This window comes from Tachyglossus aculeatus, chromosome 6 (genome assembly GCF_015852505.1).
Source record: "Tachyglossus aculeatus isolate mTacAcu1 chromosome 6, mTacAcu1.pri, whole genome shotgun sequence".
In the NCBI taxonomy this organism is placed as follows: domain Eukaryota; kingdom Metazoa; phylum Chordata; class Mammalia; order Monotremata; family Tachyglossidae; genus Tachyglossus; species Tachyglossus aculeatus.
The window spans coordinates 14,599,408-14,620,862 of record NC_052071.1 but is presented as its reverse complement, the minus strand read 5'-3'; the positions used below and the strand labels follow the sequence as shown (position 1 = coordinate 14,620,862).

The 21,455-nt window shown below is 50.6% G+C and overlaps 1 protein-coding gene across 2 annotated transcripts in view; it reads right to left on the bottom strand.

Annotated features, from left to right (window-relative positions):
* Window positions 1-791: 791 nt before the first annotated feature.
* Window positions 792-21,455, bottom strand: part of CAPN6 (calpain 6) — an 89,522-nt gene continuing 68,858 nt past the window's right edge. For both annotated transcript variants that reach the window (XM_038748104.1, XM_038748103.1), the window contains exons 5-13: window positions 15,279-15,471; window positions 13,888-14,081; window positions 11,498-11,575; window positions 6,916-7,111; window positions 4,727-4,849; window positions 3,399-3,601; window positions 3,178-3,299; window positions 2,808-2,944; window positions 792-1,570 (exon numbers count right to left, since the gene is read on the bottom strand). In XM_038748104.1, the coding sequence (XP_038604032.1) occupies window positions 1,394-1,570; window positions 2,808-2,944; window positions 3,178-3,299; window positions 3,399-3,601; window positions 4,727-4,849; window positions 6,916-7,111; window positions 11,498-11,575; window positions 13,888-14,081; window positions 15,279-15,471 (1,423 nt within the window). In that variant the 3' untranslated portion in view covers window positions 792-1,393. The remainder of the gene's footprint in view (window positions 1,571-2,807; window positions 2,945-3,177; window positions 3,300-3,398; window positions 3,602-4,726; window positions 4,850-6,915; window positions 7,112-11,497; window positions 11,576-13,887; window positions 14,082-15,278; window positions 15,472-21,455) is intronic.

Below are 21,455 nucleotides of genomic sequence, written 5' to 3'. Positions count from 1 at the left end.
TCCTTGGCCAGGTCGCTTCACAAGTCTGTGCCTCTGTTTCGTCATCTGTAAAAGGGGGAGTCAATGGGGAGTCTTCTCCTCTTCACACTGTGAGCCCTGTGGAGGACAGAGACTATGTTCAAACTGATGATCTTGTATCTCCCCCCACAGCGTTAAGTGCCAAGCACTGTGCTAAACAAATGCCACTGTAATTGTTAAAGAGATAGCAAGAGAGAGGGGGATAAAGATAGAGAGAGGGACACAGAGAAACAGCTAGGGAGAGCGCAAGAGAGGAACAGAGTGGCCTGATGGACAGACCCCAGCCCTGGAAGTCGGAAGATCTGGTTTCTAATTCTGCTCTGCCACTTACCTTCTGCGGGACCTTGGCTTCACATCCCCATGCCTCAGTTTCCTCATCTGTAAAATGGGGATTCAATACCCATTCTCCCACCTACATAGGGCTCAGAGTCTGGATCCAAACTGATTATACTGTATCTACCCCAGAGCCTAGTACATGCTTGGCATACAGGATGGGCCTAACAGATACCCTTTTAAGACAGAGAGGGAGAGAGAGAAAAACAGATAGGGAGGCAGATGGTGAGAGAGGAAGAGTGAGACAGACAGGGGGGAAGATGCAGACAGATAATATATGACCTCCAACCCCGACTCACCCTCACCCCAGCCTGGGTGCACGCCACGAGTGGGTCACAGAGAGACTAGTAGTAATAGTGGTGGTAGTAATAAAAGTATTTATTAAGCACTTACTGTGCAGAGCACTGGACTAGGCACTGGAAGAGAATCCACAGGTGGGAATTAGACAAGGACTCCCAATCTAACAGTATAAGGGAAGAGAAAGGACTGAAGTGTTAAAAAAAATAATAATAAAGCAACACAGACAAATCCACAAAAAATTCAGCAGCGGGGGCTGCGGCTGTGAAGCGGGATTTTGGGCTCCAAGGGGCTCAGACGGGTACATTGTAGGCACCGCATCACCCGGACCCCACTGGGATTCCCGTTGCAGCTGCTGTTCTCTGCCCCTCCGGGGAGATAGGAGGCAGGATGTGAGCGACGGAACGGGTTGGCCTGTGCCAATTCCCGGGGAGGTGGCGTGGGCACCTGGCCGGTCAGAGGACCACCGAGGGGGCCTGGCAACAGATGGTGGCCTCAGCCTGGCGCCCACGGAGAGGCAGGGAGCAGTAACCCCCGGGAGCAGGAGGGAAGGGGGTCATTACTACAGTCACCATTCGTGGCCGCAGTGGAGGGGGCAGCTTCAGCTAGTACCCGACCAGTCCCGGTGCTGTGGGGAACAAGAAAGGGTCCAAACCGTGGATGTAGCAGACGGGAGCGAGGATGTACGGAGAGCCGCCCGTCTGCTGTTCTCCCTTGTCCTCGCAGGGGTCTTGGGCCCGGGAAGTCACAGCTCCAGGAGGCTGTCGCTGGAGACCACCCTGAGGGTCACGTGGCCCGACGCAGCCTGGCCCTGGCCCTTCCCCTGCAGCGGCAGGGTCTGCTGGTCCCGAGGGGCATCAGGGGTGGCCACTAAGACCACCTGCCCCAGGAGCTGGTCGCAGAGGAGTTTGCTGTTCCAGACCTGGGGAGCAAGGCGGCGGGCACAGGGGTGAGCCGGGACTGGGATGAATAATAATAATAATAATAATAATAATAATAATAATAATAAATAATAATAATAATAATAATAATAATGGCATTTATTAGGCGCTTGCTATGTGCAAGACACTAAGTGCAGGGGAGGTTACAAGGTGATCAGCTTGTCCCACATGGGGCGCTCAGTCTTAATCCCCATTTTACAGATGAGGTCACAGGCATAGAGAAGTGACTGGCCCAAAGTCACACAGCTAAGTGGCAGCTGTCAGCGCTTAGTACTGGTGCTTAGTACAGTGCTCTGCACACAGTAAGCGCTCAGTAAATACGATCGAGTGAATGAAGTGGCAGAGCCGGGATTTGAAGGCAGCGAAGGCACTGGCTCACGGTGCCCCAAGCTTGCCCTGGGCACCTTGGCACCTCAGCCCCCTCCCAGTCCCAGAGCCCACTGCTTGCAGGCTGCCCCACCTGAACTCACAGGCGAAGTGGCAGAATGGCGCAGTGGTTTCTCCTCCCTGCTCGTGCCTGGGGACACTGTGTTGGCCTTTGGGCTGCTGGGTTGGCTGGGGCCTGTGTCCATTGTACTCTCCCCAGCGCTTAGTACAATGCTCTGCACACAGTAAACGCTTAAAAAAATTGGTTGACTGCCTCTGCCGTGCAGTAGCACAGTCTATAATAATAATAATAATAATAATAATAATAATAATGGCATTTATTAAGTGCTTACTATGTGCCAAGCACTGTTCTAAGCGCTGGGGAGGTTACAAGGTGATCAGGTTTTCCCACGGGGGGCTCCCAGTCTGAATCCCCATTTTACCGATGAGGGAACTGAGGCCCAGAGAACTGAAGTGAATTGCCCAAAGTCACACAGCTGGCAACTGGTGGAGCTGGAATTTGAACCCATGACCTCTGCCTCCAAAGCCCATGCCCTTTCCACCGAGCCACACTGCTTCTCTATGTGTGCCCCTCCCTGCGTCTGCACAAGTCCCGAGTTGTGCACCTGCGGCTGCGGGAGGGTGGCTCTGCATCCCCAGAGTTAGGGGCTGTCCGCACACGGGAAGGGCTGCACATACATGTAGGCATCTGAACAGGTGGCAGTGTGCGTGTGGCAGCAGGGGAGGTAGTTCAGAAGTGTATAGGTGTACAGGCATCTTAAGGGGAAGAGAAGGGAGGAAGGGGTGTGTGTGTGCGGACGCTCACCCAGGGGCCCTCCGTGCCCTTCTCACCTGCACCACCAGTGGATCCTTGAAGTCTTTTCTGTAGAAAACGGCCTGGGTGTTGAACACGGCATCAACGGTGTTCCTCTGCACGGTGGAGCGGATTCGCTCTCCGCCACACTGGATCACCACGTAGGGGTCGACGCCTGGGACCAAGACGGCTCCATCAATGCGGGGGCCGGGGGCAGGACCCCATCCCAGGACCCCGGGGGCCTCCCCTTCCCTTGATCTGTCTGAGTGGCCTCAGGTGGAGGGTGGTTAGACCAGAGCACGGCCCTCAGGACCAGGCCCCGGGGCTGGAGGTTGGATCTTTTTGGAGGAAGGGACTCTGGGGAAGATGAGGACAGAGTAACCACGGCGCTCCCCGCCACGCTCTTACCCCCAGCCTGGCCCCGCGGCACCAGGCCCCCGGCACTGCGGACCACCAGCTGGGTCACCCCGCGGGGGAAGCCACACAGCAGGCTCCGGCAGGTCACCTTCGGTTTGTCCAGCTTTAGCTCCCTGCGCGGGGGGGAGAGGGACAAGGAATCTCAGCTAGGGGGGCGGGCAGGGCACAGAGCAGGGGTGCCAAAGGAGGGAAGGGAGCGGCAGGGTACCTACTGGAAGCAGGCGGGCCCGTCGGTGAAGAGCCTCAGGAGGAAGTCGCTGGCGTCCCCGGGCTGGAAGGTGGTGGGGATGAGGACGTAGCGGCCCCGCGGCAGAAGTTTCCTCAGGAACATGGCCCGTGTGTCCGCGTACGTGGAAGTGGACGTGTGCTCCTGGATGTGCATGTGGTGGATCCGGAAACGCCGGTTCTCCTCCACCTGTGGGCACCCAGTCAACCCCCGCCCACCGGCCCCACTGGTCATCCCTGCCCCGTTGAGGGCCGCTGGGAACTCATTCATTCATTCATTCAATCGTATTTATTGAGCGCTTACTGTGTGCAGAGCACTGTACAAAGCGCTTGGGAAGTGCAAGTTGGCAACATATAGAGACGGTCCCTACCCAACAGTGGGCTCACAGTCGAGAAGGGGGAGACAGACAATAAAACATATTAACAAAATAAAATAAATAGAATAAATATGTACAAATAAAATAGAGTAATAAATACGTACAAATATATATACAGATGCTGTGGGGAGGGGAAGGAGATAAGGGGAGGATGGGGAGGAGGGGGGCTCAGTCTGGGAAGGCCTCCTGAAGGAGGTGAGCTCTCAGTAGGGAAAATGGGGGAGGATCCCACCAGCCAAAAGGCCCCCCGCACCCTCTGCTCTCTGGACGGCTCCACCTCGATGTCCCACCCACCTCCCGAACACAACTTCTCATCTGTCTCACTGCCAGCCCCTTGCCCACATCCTCTAGACTGCAAGCTTGTTGTGAGTGCGGACAGTGTTTGTTATATTGTACTCTCCCAAGTACTTAGTACAGTGCTCTGCTCACAGTAAGCACTCAGTAAATACAATTTACTGACTTCCCATGTCCGTCCTGCAGCTCCCTCCCCGTCAAAGCCTTATTAAATCCTTATTAAAACCACCTTCAAATCCTTATTAAAATCACAGCTCCTCCAGGAGGCCTTCCCCAAATAAGCCCTCATTTTCCCTACTACCTCTGCGTCCCCTGGGCACTGGGCTGTGTTCCCCTTCGATACTCACACCACCCTTAGCACTGGGGCAGAGTGGAAGTCTATGTACCTACCAGTAATTTATTTTAACACCTGTCTCCCCCTTTGGTCTGTGAGCCCTTTGTGGGCCGGGATAGTGTCTACCAGCTCTATTGTATTATACTGTCCCGAGCACTTAGTCCAGTGCTTTGCACACAGTAAGCACTCAATAAATACGAGTGATAGGTGGGACTGTCCCGGAGAATTGTGTTGCCGGATGCAACCCGTGCAGATCGTCCCCGAGACGTCCACCACCAGCCCTGCCCCGCGCCCCCGGCCGGACTCCCACCTTGAAGAGCGAAAAGCCGATGGTGAAGTTATCTCCGCAGCCCTCTTTCCGGTGAATCCGCTGGTCTCGCTGCTGCAGGGAGATCAGCACTTGGTCCTCTGCCTTCTTGATGTCAAAGACGTACTGTAAGGACACAGCAAGATTCAACCTGGACTTGAGCCCAGCAGGGGCCCAGGCCCACAGGATCAGGTCGGACGGACACTAAAGTGGACCAACCCATCAGCTTTCCTAGAGTCCCTCATTGTGGTAGCCATCTGGTCTAGCAACTCTATTACATTAGGCTCTCCCGAGCGTTTAGTCCAGTGCTCTGCCCACAGTAAGCCCCCAATAAACACCACTGATCAGCTGACTGAATGCCATGGCAAAGGAGTCAGACTAACTGCCAGTACCCAGTGTGTCCCCAGTAAGTAATTCTGGACCCAGTTCCGGGCTGGGCCCAGGCCATGGGGAGGAAGGATTTGAAAACGACACACAGAACGCCGAGATGCCAACTTGTACTTCCCAAGCGCTTAGTACAGTGCTCTGCACACAGTAAGCGCTCAATAAATACGATTGATTGATTGAGACCCCTCTGTCGGAGGAGCCTGTCTTGCCTGACCACTGCTCAGCCCCCGATGGAAACCACCTCGGAGCAGGAGGCAACTCTCCCGCGTTCTACACTGACCTAAGCCATGAATGAGGCTGGGCCACCTGTCCCAAGTCCCTTAGCCTCTCTGGGCCTCTGCCCCCCAACCTGAAACAAGATTGAGCCATATCAGAGAAGCAGCGTGGCTCAGTGGAAAGAGCATGGGCTTTGGAGTCAGAGGTCATGGGTTCAAATCCCAGCTCCGCCAATTGTCAGCTGGGTGACTTTGGGCAAGTCACTTCACTGGGCCTCAGTTCCCTCATCTGTAAAATGGGGATGAAGACTGTGAGCCCACGTGGGACAACCTGATCACCTTGTGTCCCCCCAGTGCTTAGAACAGCGCTTTGCACATAGTAAGCGCTTAACAAATACCATCGTTATTATTATTATTATTATTATCATACCTGAATAAGCAAAGGGGACTGAAGAAGGGCTAGAAGAGAGAAAGGAGAGTGAAGGAATTGTGGGAGGAAAAAAGAAGGTGGGGAGGGGCCAAAAAGAGTTAAGAAGAGGGCTGATTAGCCCCATGCACAAATGCAAGTCTGCTTGGCCACAGGACAGCCAGATGGGATACAAACAGATGAACCAAAGGATGGGAGGGAAAACAATAATAATAATAACGGTGTTTGTTAAGTGCTTACTATGTGCCACGCACTGTACTAATCACTGGGGTAGATATAATAATAATAATAATGGTGCTTGTTAAGTGCTCACTATGTGCCAGGCACTGTACTAAGCACTGGGGTGGATATAATAATAATAATAATGGTATTTGTTAAGCGCTTACTATGTGCCAAGCACTGTTCTAAGCACTGGCGTAGATACAAGGTAATCAGGTTGTCCCACGTGGGGCTCACAGTCTTAATCCCCATTTTACGGATGAGGTAACTGAGGCATAGAGAAGCTTAGTGACTTGCCCAAAGTCACAAAGTTTATAAGTGGTGGAGCCGGAATTAGAACCCACAACCACTGACTCCCAAGCCTGTGCTCTTTCCACTAAGTCACGCTGCAAACTGGGTTGAACATAGTCTCTGTCCCACGTGAGGCTCACAGTCTCAATCCCCCTTTTACGGTTGAGGTCACTGAGGCCCAGAAAAGTAAACTGACTTGCCCCGGTCCCGCAGCCGACAAGTGGCGGGGACAGGATTAGAACCCACGACCTTCTGCCTCCCTATGCTGCTTCTCAGTCGTGGCAGGTGGAAGTCACATTTTTCAAGGGCCGTCACCCCAGAAAGCTCACCACCAAACACCGGAGGCGGAACAAACCACCTCAAACCAAACGCCCAGATTCCAGGGCTGAATGTTTCCATAAAGAAGGGAAAAGAGCCGGGTTTGGGAGTCAGAGGACCTGGGTTCTAATCCCTTGCCTGCTGGGGAAACCTGGGCAAGGCGTTTAACGTCTCTGTGCCTCAGGGTTAAGCGGGGCTGACCCACCGCTTTCTTCCTCCCACTTGGTGAGCCCTGGGTGGTGACAGGGCTGGCTCTGTGCCTTGATTTCCCCATCCTCTACCCCGGCATTCAGTCAGCGCTCCACAGGCACCACACGCATCCCGACCGCTCCAACCTGGGGGTTTTGCAGGAAGGTGTCGCGGTTGTTGAAGCAGCCTCCGGCGCGGTTGTGGAGGGGCTCCTGGTGGGGGACCCAGGCCCCGCGCGCCACCGCCTGCTCCCACGTCTTGCGGAGGCTGAAGACGGACGTGTTCACGTTGTGGCAGATGTCCACGTCGGTGAAGTGGCTGCACCAGTCCTCGAATGCCATCCTGGGCCCCGGCGTGGGCAGAGAGGGGAGGGCCGGCACTTCACGGGTCTGCCGGCCCGAGGAGGCCGCCCCACACGCCCGACCCGGGCCGTCTGCCCCACAGGTAACCGCTTCAATCTCCGGGGCGGCGAGGGCACGTGCCGGTCGCCGCCCAGACTAGAAGGGCAGCGAGGAGGGGGACCCAGAGGTGGACCGACCCTTCAGCCTGGCACATATCCTGGGCCATCGCCTCCGCAGACTTCTGTTATTTGCTGAGGGCTTACTGAACGAAGAGCTTGCCTAATCGCCCCACCCCGATTTTTGAGCAGAAGGAGAAAAAAGGTTTTTTGTTGGTGGACATGGGGACAAGCCAAAGTGTTAGTGGTTAATTCATGAAGAGGGGAGGAGAAGGATGTGGGGGGACAGCAGGGGAGGGTACTTAATTGCCCCAGGTAAAGGGAGGAGGACAGGGAGAAGCCAGCCATGCAGTTGGAGGTAGTTGCTTCACTAAGACTGTCCAGGAGTAAGTAGGGGTTGGAACAGAGGAGCAATTCAGGCGGGGATAGTTGCTTCTTTGAGTCGGGATGGAGAGGAGAGGAACAACAGAAACTAAAAAGGAGGGAGAGGAGGCTGAGAAGGGTGAGAAGATGACAGAAGTAGCGTGGCTCAGTGGAAAGAGCATGGGCTTTGGAGTCATCAATCGATCAATCGCATTTATTGAGCGCTTACTGTGTGCAGAGCACTGTACTAAGCGCTTGGGAAGTCCAAGTTGGCAACATATAGAGACAGTCCCTATCCAACAGTGGGTTCACAGTCTAAAAGGGGGAAACAGAACAAAACCAAACATGCTAACAAAATAAAATAAATAGAATAGATATATACAAGTAAAATAGAGTAATAAATATGTACAAACATATACATGTATGCAGGTGCTGTGGGGAAGGGAAGGAGGTAAGACGGGGGGATGGAGAGGGGGGCGAGGGGGAGAGGAAGGAAGGGGCTCAGACTGGGAAGGCCTCCTGGAGGAGGTGAGCTCTCAGTAGGGCCTTGAAGGGAGGAAGAGAGCTAGCTTGGCGGATGGGCAGAGGGAGGGCATTCCAGGCCCGGGGGATGACATGTGCCCGGGGTCGACGGTGGGACAGGCGAGAACGAGGCACGGTGAGTCAGAGTTCATGGGTTCAAATCCCTCCTCTGCCACTTGTCAGCTGTGTGACTCTGGGCAAGTCACTTCACTTCTCTGGGCCTCAGTTCCCTCATCTGTAAAATGGGGGTGAAGACTGTGAACCCCCTGTGGGACAACCTGATCATCATGTAACCTCCCGAGGCTTAGAACAGTGCTTTGCACATAGTAAGCGCTTAATAAATGTCATTATTATTATAATACGAGGTTAGGAGGGTGCAACAGAAATAAGGGAAGCTATCTCGTCCCCCACTGCTGCTTCCTTCTCTCACCTTTCCTCCTCTCTCCTCTTTATTCTTCCGCAGTTGGTTCTCTTTTCTCCTTCCTAATGGAATTCTCATGCACTCCTCCTCATAGTCCCACCCACTTTCCTGTTACCGAAATGATGCCCCTAAAAAGTAAGGTGATTAGGTGGGCCAGTGCGTTGGCTACTCTGATCCCTGGGCCTCTCACGCTTTCCTCTGTCCCATCTGCTCTGCGCACAGTAAGCGCTCAATAAATACGATTGATGATGATGATGATGATGATCTGGAGCTCTGCCCAAGGGTGGGGTCAGAGCAGCATTCCCAGAGGGCTGAATTCTCACTGACCAGAATTGGGTGACCATTGTCCCAACCCGAGAATTACAGCAGAGGCATGGGCCACTCGCCTAGCCTTAGAGGTGGGAACCCAGGACAGAAACATTAAAAACCCAATTCATTCATTCATTCATTCAATCGTATTTATTGAGCACTTACTGTGTGCAGAACACTGTACTAGGCGCTTGGGAAGTACAAATCGGCAACATCTAGAGACGGTCCCTACCCAACAGTGGGCTCACAGTCTAGAAGGGGGAGACTGACAGCAAAACAGAACATATTAACAAAATAAAATAGTAAATATATACAAGTAAAATAAATACAGCTTTCAGCTATAATAATACTAATGATGGTATTTGTTCATTCATTCACTCATTCAATCGTATTTATTGAGCGCTTACTGTGTGCAGAGCACTGGACTAAGCGCTTGGGAAGTCCAAGTTGGCAACATCTAGAGACGGTCCCTACCCGACAGCGGGCTCACGGTCTAGAAGGGGGAGGCAGACAGCAAAACAGAACATATTAACAAAATAAAATAGAATAGTAAATTTGTACAAGTAAAATAAATTGAGCTTTCAGCTATAATAATACTAATGATGGTATTTGTTCATTCATTCATTCAATTGTATTTATTGAGCGCTTACTGTGTGCAGAGCAGTCTTCACTGCCACATCAGAAGAAGCTCGCTGTGGGCAGGGAATGTGTCTGCTTATTGTTGCACTGTACTCTCCCCAGCGCTTAGTACAGTGCTCTGCACACAGTAAGCGTTCAATAAATATGATTGAATTGAGTGAATAAATTTATTGTGTGCAGAGTAGGGCAAGGTTCTTGTTTCAGTTGTCTCGAGCCGCAAAGTAGGGTTTGGTTTCCACTCTGTGGGTTGTTGATCACCTTGTATCCCCCCCAGCGCTTAGAACAGTGCCTTGCACATAGTAAGTGCTTAATAAATGCCATTATTATTATTATTATTCTCTGTGCCTCAGTTCCCTCATCTGTAAAATGGGGATTAAGGTTGTGAGCCCCACGTGGGACAACCTGATCACCTTGTATTCACCCCAGCGTTTAAGAACAGTGCCTTGCACATAGTAAGTGCTTAATAAATGCCATTATTATTATTATTATTCTCTGTGCCCCAGTTCCCTCATCTGTAAAATGGGGATTAAGACTGTGAGCCCCACGTGGGACAACCTGATCACCTTGTATTCACCCCAGAGCTCAGAACAGTGCCTTGCACATAGTAAGTGCTTAATAAATGCCATTATTATTATTATTATTCTCTGTGCCCCAGTTCCCTCATCTGTAAAATGGGGATTAAGACTGTGAGCCCCGCGTGGGACAACCTGATCACCTTGTATTCACCCCAGCGCTCAGAACAGTGCCTTGCACATAGTGAGTGCTTAATAAATGCCATTATTATTATTATTATTATTCTCTGTGCCCCAGTTCCCTCATCTGTAAAATGGGGATTAAGACTGTGAGCCCCACGTGGGACAACCTGATCACCTTGTATTCACCCCAGCGCTCAGAACAGTGCCTTGCACATAGTAAGTGCTTAATAAATGCCATTATTATTATTATTATTATTATTATTATTCTCTGTGCCCCAGTTCCCTCATCTGTAAAACGGGGATTAAGACTGTGAGCCCCACGTGGGACAACCTGATCACCTTGTATTCACCCCAGCGCTCAGAACAGTGCCTTGCACATAGTGAGTGCTTAATAAATGCCATTATTATTATTATTATTATTCTCTGTGCCCCAGTTCCCTCATCTGTAAAATGGGGATTAAGACTGTGAGCCCCACGTGGGACAACCTGATCACCTTGTATTCACCCCAGCGCTCAGAACAGTGCCTTGCACATAGCAAGTGCTTAATAAATGCCATTATTATTATTATTATTATTATTATTCTCTGTGCCCCAGTTCCCTCATCTGTAAAACGGGGATTAAGACTGTGAGCCCCACGTGGGACAACCTGATCACCTTGTATTCACCTCAGCGCTTAAGAACAGTGCCTTGCACCTAGTAAGCGCTTAACAAATGCCATCATCATCATCACAGTTGAGTGAATGTGGAGTCTCCTCTCTCTATGCCGGCCCCCGGGGACCCGTTGCTCGGACTTGGGCTAGGTCTTTACCAGGCTCTGGAGCATTTCCCCTTCCTCCCTTCAAGGCCCTACTGAGAGCTCACCTCCTCCAGGAGGCCTTCCCAGACTGAGCCCCTTCCTTCCTCTCCCCCTCGTCCCCCTCTCCATCCCCCCCATCTTACCTCCTTCCCTTCCCCACAGCACCTGTATATATGTATGTACATATTTATTACTCTACTTTACTTGTACCTATCTATTCTATTTATTTTATTGTGTTAGTATGTCTGGTTTTGTTCTCTGTCTCCCCCTTTTAGACTGTGAGCCCGCTGTTGGGTAGGGACTGTCTCTATATGTTGCCACATTCTTTGGCCTCAACTACCTAGTGTGCATTACCAAGTTAAAATACTATAACCAGTAGGTTTGGGGCATTCAACAAAGGCCGGGAACTACTATGTCCAGGGGCTTCTTGGCTTCTCCTGGTTTCTCGCCAGCCCCCGGGCATGGCCCTGGGATGCAGGTGGCCCTCTTCCCCGCGCCCCGGCCCTCACAAGTGGCTCCGCTCACCAGAACTCTCCGTCGTCTGCCACGGTCAGGCCCAGGTTCGCCCGCTCTGCCCGGCTCACTCTCTGCCACTCTTCGGAGCTGTGGGTAAAGAAGATGCCCCCGGGCATTCCACCATCAGGAGGGCACCCTGAACCCGGATGGTGCCCGCTGCGCTCCTCTCTCTATGCCAGCCCCCAGGGACCCGGTGCTCGGACTTGGGCTAGGTCTTTACCAGGCTCTGGAGCATTCTTTTAGACTGTGAGCCCACTGTTGGGTAGGGACCGTCTCTATATGTTGCCAACTTGGACTTCCCAAGTGCTTAGTACAGTGCTCTGCACACAGTAAGCGCTCAATAAATACGATTGTTATTGATTATTATGATGATTATACGATTGATGATTTCCCCTTCCTCCCTTCAAGGCCCTACTGAGAGCTCACCTCCTCCAGGAGGCCTTCCCAGACTGAGCCCCTTCCTGCCTCTCCCCCTCGTCCCCCTTTCCATCTTACCTCCTTCCCTTCCCCACAGCACCTGTATATATGTATATATGTTTGTACATATTTATTACTCTATTTTACTTGTACATATCTATTCTATTTATTTTATTTTGTTAGTATGTTTGGTTTTGTTCTCTGTCTCCCCCCTTTTAGACTGTGAGCCCACTGTTGGGTAGGGACTGTCTCTATATGTGGCCAACTTGTACTTCCCAAGCGCTTAGTACAGTGCTCTGCACACAGTAAGCGCTCAATAAATACGATTGATTGATTGATTGACCAAGCTCCCTCTAAACTATAAATTCATCTCTTTAGATTGTAAGCTCGCTGAGGGTAAAAAATGTGCCTACCAACTCTGTTTTATTGTTAAACAATCAATCAATCAATAGTATTTATTGAGCGCTTACTGTGTGCAGAGCACTGTACTAAGTGCTTGGGAAGTACAAGTTGGCAACATACAGAGACAGTCCCTACCCAGCAGTGGGCTCACAGTCTAAAAGGGGAGTCTAAAAGGGGGAGTCTAAAAGGAGTTACAGTGTACTGTCCCAACCACTTAGTGATAACAATAATGATGGCATTTGTTAGGCGCTTACTATGTGGCAGGCACTGTTCTAAGCGCTGGGGGAGATCCAAGGTAATCAGGCTGTCCCACATGGGGCTCACAGTCTTAATCCCCATTTGACAGATGAGGTAATTGAGGCGCAGAGAAGTTAAGTGACTTGCCCAAGGTCACACAGCTGACAAGCGGTGGAGCTGGGATTAGAACCCATGACCTCTGGCTCCCAAGCCCAGGCTCTTTCCACTGGGCCACGCTGCTTCTCTTTCTGCTCTGCACACCAAAAGTGCTCAATAAATACGACTGATTTGATTGAGGAGGTTATGCAGGCCTGGTTGGCTGTAGGACAGCCAGATCAATCAATCAATCAATCAGTCGTATTTATTGAGTGCTTACTGTGTGCACAGCACTGTACTAAGCGCTTGGGAAGTACAAGCTGGCAACATATAGAGACAGTCCCTACCCAACAGTGGGCTCACAGTCTAAAAGGGGGAGACAGAGAACAAAACCAAACATACTAACAAAATAAAATAAATAGAACAGATAGAGAAGCAGCGTGGCTCCGTGGAAAGAGCCCGGGCTTTGGAGTCAGAGGTCATGGGTTCGAATCCTAGCTCCGCCACATGTCTGCTGTGTGACCTCAGGCAAGTCACTTAACTTCTCTGAGCCTCAGTTACCTCACCTGTAAAATGGGGACTAAGACTGTGAGCCCCACGTGGGATAACTTGATCACCTTGTATCCCCTCCAGCGCTTTGAACAGTGCTTTGCACATAGTAAGCACTTAATAAATGCCATTATCATTATTATTATTATGTACAAGTAAAATAAATAAGTAGAGTAATAAATACGTACAAACATATATACATATATACAAGTGCTGTGGGGAAGGGAAGGAGGTAAGATGGGGGGATGGAGAGGGGGACGAGGGGGAGAGGAAGGAAGGGGCTCAGTCTGGGAAGGCCTTCTGGAGGAGGTGAGCCAGATGGGATAAGAACAGACAGACTGAAGGATGGGAGCGAAAATTCCGCCGTGGTGGTTGGAAATCACATTCTTTAAGGGCCGTCACCCCCAGAAAGTTCATCGCCAAATACTCGGGGCAGAACAAACCATCTCAAACCAAATGCCTAGATTCCGGGGCTCGACGTTTCCATACGGGAGGGGAAAGAGCCTTACCGACCTTTGGGAAAACCTTCCTTCGGACTAGGCGACACCAGCCCACATCATCATCATCATCAATCGTATTTATTGAGCGCTTACCATGTGCAGAGCACTGTACTAAGCGTGTCCCCGTTGAACCACTGGCTCCCGGCCCCCAAGCCCTCCCTGAACCGGAGCCCGTGTGCCCCGGCGCTCTGCACTCACTCGTCACTCCAGGGGCCGCTCCACTCGCGCCTGCCCCAGGGATTCCTCATCCGGACCATGAAGAGCTTCTCCGCCCGGAAGATGGCCAGGAGCCGGTCCCCGAGGCGCACCTTCCGCACGTCCGTCACCGAATAGGCATGGCCCTTCACCAGCCCGTGCGCCGTCTCCACCTCCCGATCCGTAGGCGACAGCGGCTGGGGCACACAGAGCCCCGCGGGCCCGGGAGATGAGCCGCCGGCACATGCTCCCGGACCCCACAGCTCAAGGCAAGTTGGGTTTTTTTTATAGTAATTAATAATAATAATAATAGCATTTATCAAGCACTTGCTATGTGCAAAGCACTGTTCTAGGCGCTGGGGAGGTTACAAGGTGATCAGGTTGTCCCACAGGGGGCTCACAGTCAATCCTCATTTTACAGATGAGGGAACTGAGGCCCAGAGAAGTTCAGTGACTTGCCCGAAGTCACACAGCTGACAATTGGAGGAGCCGGGATCATCATCAATCGTATTTATTGAGTGCTTACTGTGTGCAGAGCACTGTACTAAGCGCTTGGGAAGTACAAGTTGGCAACATATAGAGAGAGTCCCTACCCAACAGTGGGCTCACAGTCTAAGAGGGGGAGACAGAGAACAAAACCAAACATACTAACAAAATAAAATAAATAGAATAGATATGTACAAGTAAAATAAATAAACAGGGTGATAAATATGTAAATACATATATACAGGTATATATACAGCCTGGATTTGAACCCAGGACCTCTGACTCCAAAGCCCAGGCTCTTTCCACTGAGCCAGGCTGCTTCTAGGTAATTGTTAAGCGCTTACTATGTGCCAGGCACTGTTCTAAGCGCTGGGGTAGAAACAAGGTAATCGGGTGGGGGACAGTCCCTGTCCCCCATGGGGCTCACAGTCAATCCCCATTTTCCCAGACTGAGCCCCTTCCTTCCTCTCCCCCTCGTCCCCCTCTCCATCCCCCCCATCTTACCTTCCCCACAGCACCTGTATATATGTGTATATGTCTGTACATATTTATTATTCTATTTATTTATTTTACTTGTACATATCTATTCTATTTATTTTATTTTCTTAGTATGTTTGGTTTTGTTCTCTGTCTCCCCCTTTTAGACTGTGAGCCCACGGTTGGGTAGGGACCGTCTCTGTATGTTGCCAACTTGGACTTCCCAAGCGCTTAGTCCAGTGCTCTGCACACAGTAAGCACTGAAGAAATACGACTGATTGATTGATTAACCAAAAACCACAATTACTAACCACAATTAAGTGGTTTCGCCAAGCCCGGCGTCACCCTTGGGTTCTCAGGCCACCAGAGGTGCGAGGTTTGGTGATGCTCCCCGGCGGCCGCCCGCCCGCCCGCCCGCCCAGCCCGCGTACCAGGATGGAGCAGCTGATGAGCCCGCCGCGGCGGTGTGCCTTGAGTATGTCCTCGAACAGCTTGGTCTGCTCCGTGATGTGCTCGCCGTAGCGGCCCTTGCGCAGGTCGATGGACTCGGCCAAGCCTCCGGTGAAGTCCACCAGGGCGTCCACGGTGCTCCCGCCGTCCAGGGCCTCATAGCAGCCCGCCAGCCTGCGGAAATACGGCACGCTCACGCCGGCCCTCTGCCTCCTTCAAGCGCAAGCGCCCTGTGGGCAGGGAACCCGTCGCTGCTGCAGTCTGTACTCTCCTAGTGTTCCGTAAATAATAATAATAATAATCAGTACGGTATTTGATGAGCACTTACTAAGTGCCGAGCACTGGGGTAATAATAATGATGGTATTTGTTCATTCATTCATTCAATCGTATTTGTTAAGCGCTTACTATGTGCAAAGCACTGTTCTAAGCGCCGGCGGGGGGAGACAAGGTGATCAGGTTGTCCCACGTGGGGCTCACGGTCTTAACCCCCATTTTACAGATGAGGTAACTGAGGCACAGAGAAGTTAAATGACTCGCCCAAGGTCGCACAGCTAGCAAGTGGCGGAGCTGGGGTTCGAACCCATGACCATCAATCAATCATATTTATTGAGCGCTTACTATGTGCAGAGCACTGTACTAAGTGCTTGGGAAGTACAAATTGGCAACATATACAGACAGTCCCTACCCAACATTGGGCTCACAGTCTAATCAGGTTGGACACGGTCCTTTGTCCCATATGGGGCTGGCTCCCTTTATCCCCATTTTACAGATGAGCAGACTGAGGCCCAGAGAAATGAAGTGACTTGCCCAAAGTCATATGGCTGACAAGTGGCGGAGCCGGGATTCGAACCCATGACCATCCATCAGGTTGGACACGGTCCTTTGTCCCATATGGGGCTTGCTTCCTTTATCCTCATGTTACAGATGAGCAGACTGAGGCCCAGAGAAATGAAGGGACTTGCCCAAAGTCATACAGCAGACGTGGCAATCAATCAATCAATCAATCGTATTTATTGAGCGCTTACTATGTGCAGAGCACTGTACTAAGCGCTTGGGAAGTACAAATTGGCATCACATAGAGACAGTCCCTACCCAACAGTGGGCTCACAGTCTAAAAGGGGGAGACAGAGAACAGAACCAAACATACCAACAAAATAAAATAAGTAGGATAGAAATGTACAAGTAAAATAAATAAATAAATAAATAGAGTAATAAATATGTACAACCATATATACATATATACAGGTGCTGTGGGGAAGGGAAGGAGGTAAAACGGGGGGATGGAGAGGGGGACGAGGGGGAGAGGAAAGAAGGGGCTCAGTCTGGGAAGGCCTCCTGGAGGAGGTGAGCTCTCAGCAGGGCCGGGATTAGAACCCATGACCATCAATCAGGTTGGACACAGTCCTTTGTCCCATATGGGGCTTGCTCCCTTTATCCCCATTTTACAGATGGGCAGACTGAGGCCCAGAGAAATGAAGGGACTTGCCCAAAGTCATACAGCAGACGTGGCGGAGCCGGGATTCGAACCCATGACCATCAATCAGGTTGGACACAGTCCTTTGTCCCATATGGGGCTTGCTCCCTTTATCTCCATTTTACAGATGGGCAGACTGAGGCCCAGAGAAATGAAGGGACTTGCCCAAAGTCATACAGCTGACAAGTGGCGGAGCCGGGATTAGAACCCAGGTCCTTCTGACTCCCGAGCCCTTCGCTCTCGCCACACTTCTATGACTACAACAGTGCCCTTTCCAGCTCTGAGAGTCTCTAATTGTTCCGACAGCGGACAGAGCACGCGCCTGGGAGCCAGAAGGTCATGGATAAGCACACGGTAAGCGCTTAACAAATATCACAATTATTATTATTATTATTAAGCACGGGGATAAATCCAGAATAATTGGATTTATAACTGGATAACTGGATTGGAATAATTGGATAATCAGGTTGGACAGAGTCCCTTTACCACCAGGGGCTCACCATATCGGAGGAGGGAGGACAGGCTACTTTCTCCACTTTATAGACAGGCAAAGTGAGCTTACTGGCCACCCCCTCCCCTGCCTACCAGCTTCAGCCTCGAAGTTCGGAGTCTGATAGCCCTGTTTGAAAATGTTTCTCCCCCTAGAAGCCCTGCCCTCTTGTTCTGCCACTGCATTCGTTCATTTTGTATTTATGGAGCGCTTACTGTGGGCAGAGCACTGTACTAAGCGCTTGGAAAGTACAATACAGCAATAAAGAGAGAAAATCCCCGCCCACTCCGGGCTTACAGTCTAGGCGGGGGAGAAAGACATCAGTACAAGTAAACAGGCATCAACATAAATAAATGGAATTATCGATATAAATATATATACATAAGTGCCGTGGGGTGGGGAGGGAGGGGGAAGAATGGATTCCCAGCCCCGCAAAGAGCCCTCATGGGCATCTAGTCTGCAGTGGTGGCTTCATTTATTATTATTATTATTGTTATTATCATTATCATTATCAATTATTATTATGGTATTTGTTAAGCGCTTACAATGTGCCAAGCACTGTACTAAGCGGTGGATTGGATACAAGCAAATCGGGTTGGACACAGTCCCTGTCTCACGTGGAGCTCACAGTTCTAGACTGTGAGCCCGTTTCTATAATAATAATAATAATAATAATAATGGTATTTGTTAAGCGCTTACTATGTGCAAAGCACTGTTCTAAGCGCCGGGGAAGTTACAAGGTTCTAGACTGTGAGCCCGTTGTTGGGTAGGGATTGTCTCTACTGCTTGCTGAATTGTACTTTCCAAGTGCTTAGTACAGTGCCCTGCACAGAGTAAGCGCTCAATAAATACGATTGATGATGATGATGATGCTCTGCCCACAGTAAGCGCTCAGTAAATCCGACTGAATGAATGAATCCCCTATTATACTGAAGAGATACCTTAGGCCCAGAGAACTGAAGTAACTTCCCCCAGGTGACACAGCAGACGAGTGGAGGAGCTGGGATTATTCATTCATTCATTCAATCGTATTTATTGAGCGCCTACTGTGCTCAGAGCACTGTACTAAGCGCTTGGGAAGTACAAGTTGGCAACATCTACAGACGGTCCCTCCCCAACAGCGGGCTCACAGGCTAGAAGCAGCGTGGCTCAGTGGAAAGAGCCCGGGCTTTGGAGTCAGAGGTCACGGGTTCGAATCCCATGTCTGCTGCGTGACCTTGGGCAAGTCACTTTTAACTTCTCTGAGCCTCAGTTCCCTCATCTGTAAATGGGGGATGAAGACTGTGAGCCCCACGTGGGACAACCTGATCATGTTATATCCCCCCAGCGCTTAGAACAGTGCTTTGCACATGGCAAGCGCTTAGCAAATGCCATCATTATTATTATTGTTAGCGGAACAGTGTAGATCGTGGCTCGTGGCTGATCACCTTGTAACCTTCCCAGCGTCCAGAACACTGCTTAGCACATAGTAAGCGCTCAATAAATGCCATTATTATTATTATCATTATGACCTTCTGACTCGTGGGCCTGTGCTCTACCCACTGTGCCATCTGCCCCACCCTGATTAAGCCCGGCTAGAGAGATGAGGATGGAGGGAGCTGAGGGGAACGTCCGAGGCCGATGGCTTTTCCGAGCCGTCCCCGTTGGACTGTTTCCCAGCTGGATAAACCGAGTCTCACAGCGGAGGTCCCGGGCACGAGGTCCCAGCCCGGACTGGAAGCCGGCATTTCGGTAGCTGATGCCCTCGAATCCCCCTCCCGGCCCCCCGGCAGGGCTGAGTGGGGCCAACGTGACTAAGATCCTTGGGAATGTGTACACAAAAGGGGAGGAAATCTCGCTCGATTCCTGCGCTGGAGATTAGCGCTCGGACCCCGGGCCGGAGGCGGGAAAGGAAAGGAGCAAGGGTGGGAAGCGATCCTGTGTGGGAAGGGGCGGCGTTCCCAGCCCAATTTCTGCCCCCCCCAGGCCCTACCCACCTGGCAGTCACCGCCACTCACGTCCATATCTGTAATTTTTATGAATGTCCGTCTCCCCCTCTAATAATAATAATAATGGCATTTATTAAGCGCTTACTATACGCAAAGCACTGTTCTAAGCGCTGGGGAGGTTGCAAGGTGATCAGTTTGTCCCACTGATTCCCCCATTTTACAGATGAGGGAACTGAGGCCCAGAGAAGTGACTTGCCCAGAGTCACCCAGCTGGCAAGGGGCGGAGCTGGGATTTGAACCCCTGACCTCTGACTCCAAAGCCCGGGCTCTTTCCACTGAGCCACGCTGCTTTTCTAGACCCTAAGCTCCTTGTGGGCAGGGAATGGGTGTGTTTATCGTCATGTTGTAATAATAATAATAATAATGACGGCATTTATTAAGCGCTTACTATGTGCAAAGCACTGTTCTAAGCGCTGGGGAGGATACAAGGTGATCAGGTTGCCCCATGTGGGGCTCACAGTCTTAACCCCCGTTTTACAGATGAGAGAACTGAGGCCCAGAGAAGTGAAGTGACTTGCCCAAAGTCACACAGCTGACAGTTGGCAGAGCCGGGATTCGAACCCACGACCTCTGACTCCAAAGCCCGGGCTATTTCCACTGAGCCACGCTGCTTCTCTATAGCCACGCTGCTTCTCTATGTTGTACTCTCCCAAGCACTTAGTACAGCGCTCTCCATTCATTCAATCGCATTTATTGAGCGCTGACTGCGTGCAGAGCACTGTACTAAGCGCTTGGGAAGGACAAGTTGGCAACATACAGAGACGGCCCCTACCCAACAACGGGCTCACAGTCTTGAAGGGGGAGGCAGACAACAAAACAAAACACGTGGACAGGGGTCAAGTCCTCAGAATAAATACAAGTAAAGCTAGATGCAAATCATTAACAAAATAAATAGAATAGTATTTATTTAATAGCTCATGACCCTATGCCTTCCTACTTAGTCCCTGTCTAGTCTTGTATCTACTCCAGTACTTCTTACAGTGCTTGGCACATAGTAAGCGCTTAATAAGAAGCAGCTTGATCTAATAGAGCATGGGCTTGGGAGGTGGAGAACCCGGGTTCTAATCCCAGCCCCATCATGCCTGCTGTGTGACCTTGGGTAACTCACTTCACTTCTCTGGGCCTCAGTTACCTCTCTGTAAAATGGACATTAAAATGGACATTAAGCCCTACATAGGATAAGGACTATGTCTACTTGTGTCTACCTCAGGGCTTAGTACAGTGCCTGGCACAGAGTAAGCGCTCAAGAAATACCATTAAAAAAAGGAGCCATAATTATTAATGGATATCGATTTATTATCAGTCAGGATTCAGGAAAATATATCCCTTGGTGGAGCCACTGCCAAAAGGTGAACATTTTCAAGGAATCAATCAGTTTTTATTGAGCGCTTACTATGTGTATAGGACTGTAATCAATCAATCAATCGTATTTATTCATTCATTCATTGTCATATTTATTGAGCGCTTACTGTGTGCAGAGCACTGTACTAAGCGCTTGGGAAGTACAAGTTGGCAACGTATAGAGACGGTCCCTACCCAACAGTGGGCTCACAGTCTAAAAATCCCCCTAAGCACTTGGACTAAGACTGTACTAAGCACTTGGGCAAGTATCATATAATAATATGAATTGGTAAACACACCCCTTCTAGACTGTGAGCCTGTTGCTGGGTAGGGACCGTCTCTATATGCTGCCGACTTCCCAAGCGCTTAGTACAGTGCTCCGCACACAGTAAGCGCTCAATAAATACGATTGAATGAATGAATGAATTTCCTGTCCATCGTGAGCTTACAGTCTAGAGACTGTAAATAATAATAATAATAATAATGATGGCATTTGTTAAGCGCTTACTATGTGCAAAGCACTGCTCTAAGCGCCGGGGGGATACAAGGTGATGAGGGTGTCCCACTTGGGGCTCACAGTCTTAATCCCCATTTTACAGATGAGGTCACTGAGGCCCAGTAAAGAAGGTACTGGGGCTGTATCATGGGGTGGGCCGGTGTCTGAGGATTCCTGCTCTTTTCTTTCTTTTTTTTTTTTAAAAAAAACCATTTTTGTTAAGCGCTTACTGTGTATTAAACACTGTTCTAAGCGCTGGGGTAGGTGCAAGTTAAATCAGACCCGATCCCTGTCCCACAAGGGGCTCACAGTCTGAGTAGGAGGGAGGAACAGGTTTAAGTCCCTTTATACAGTTGAGGAAACTGAGG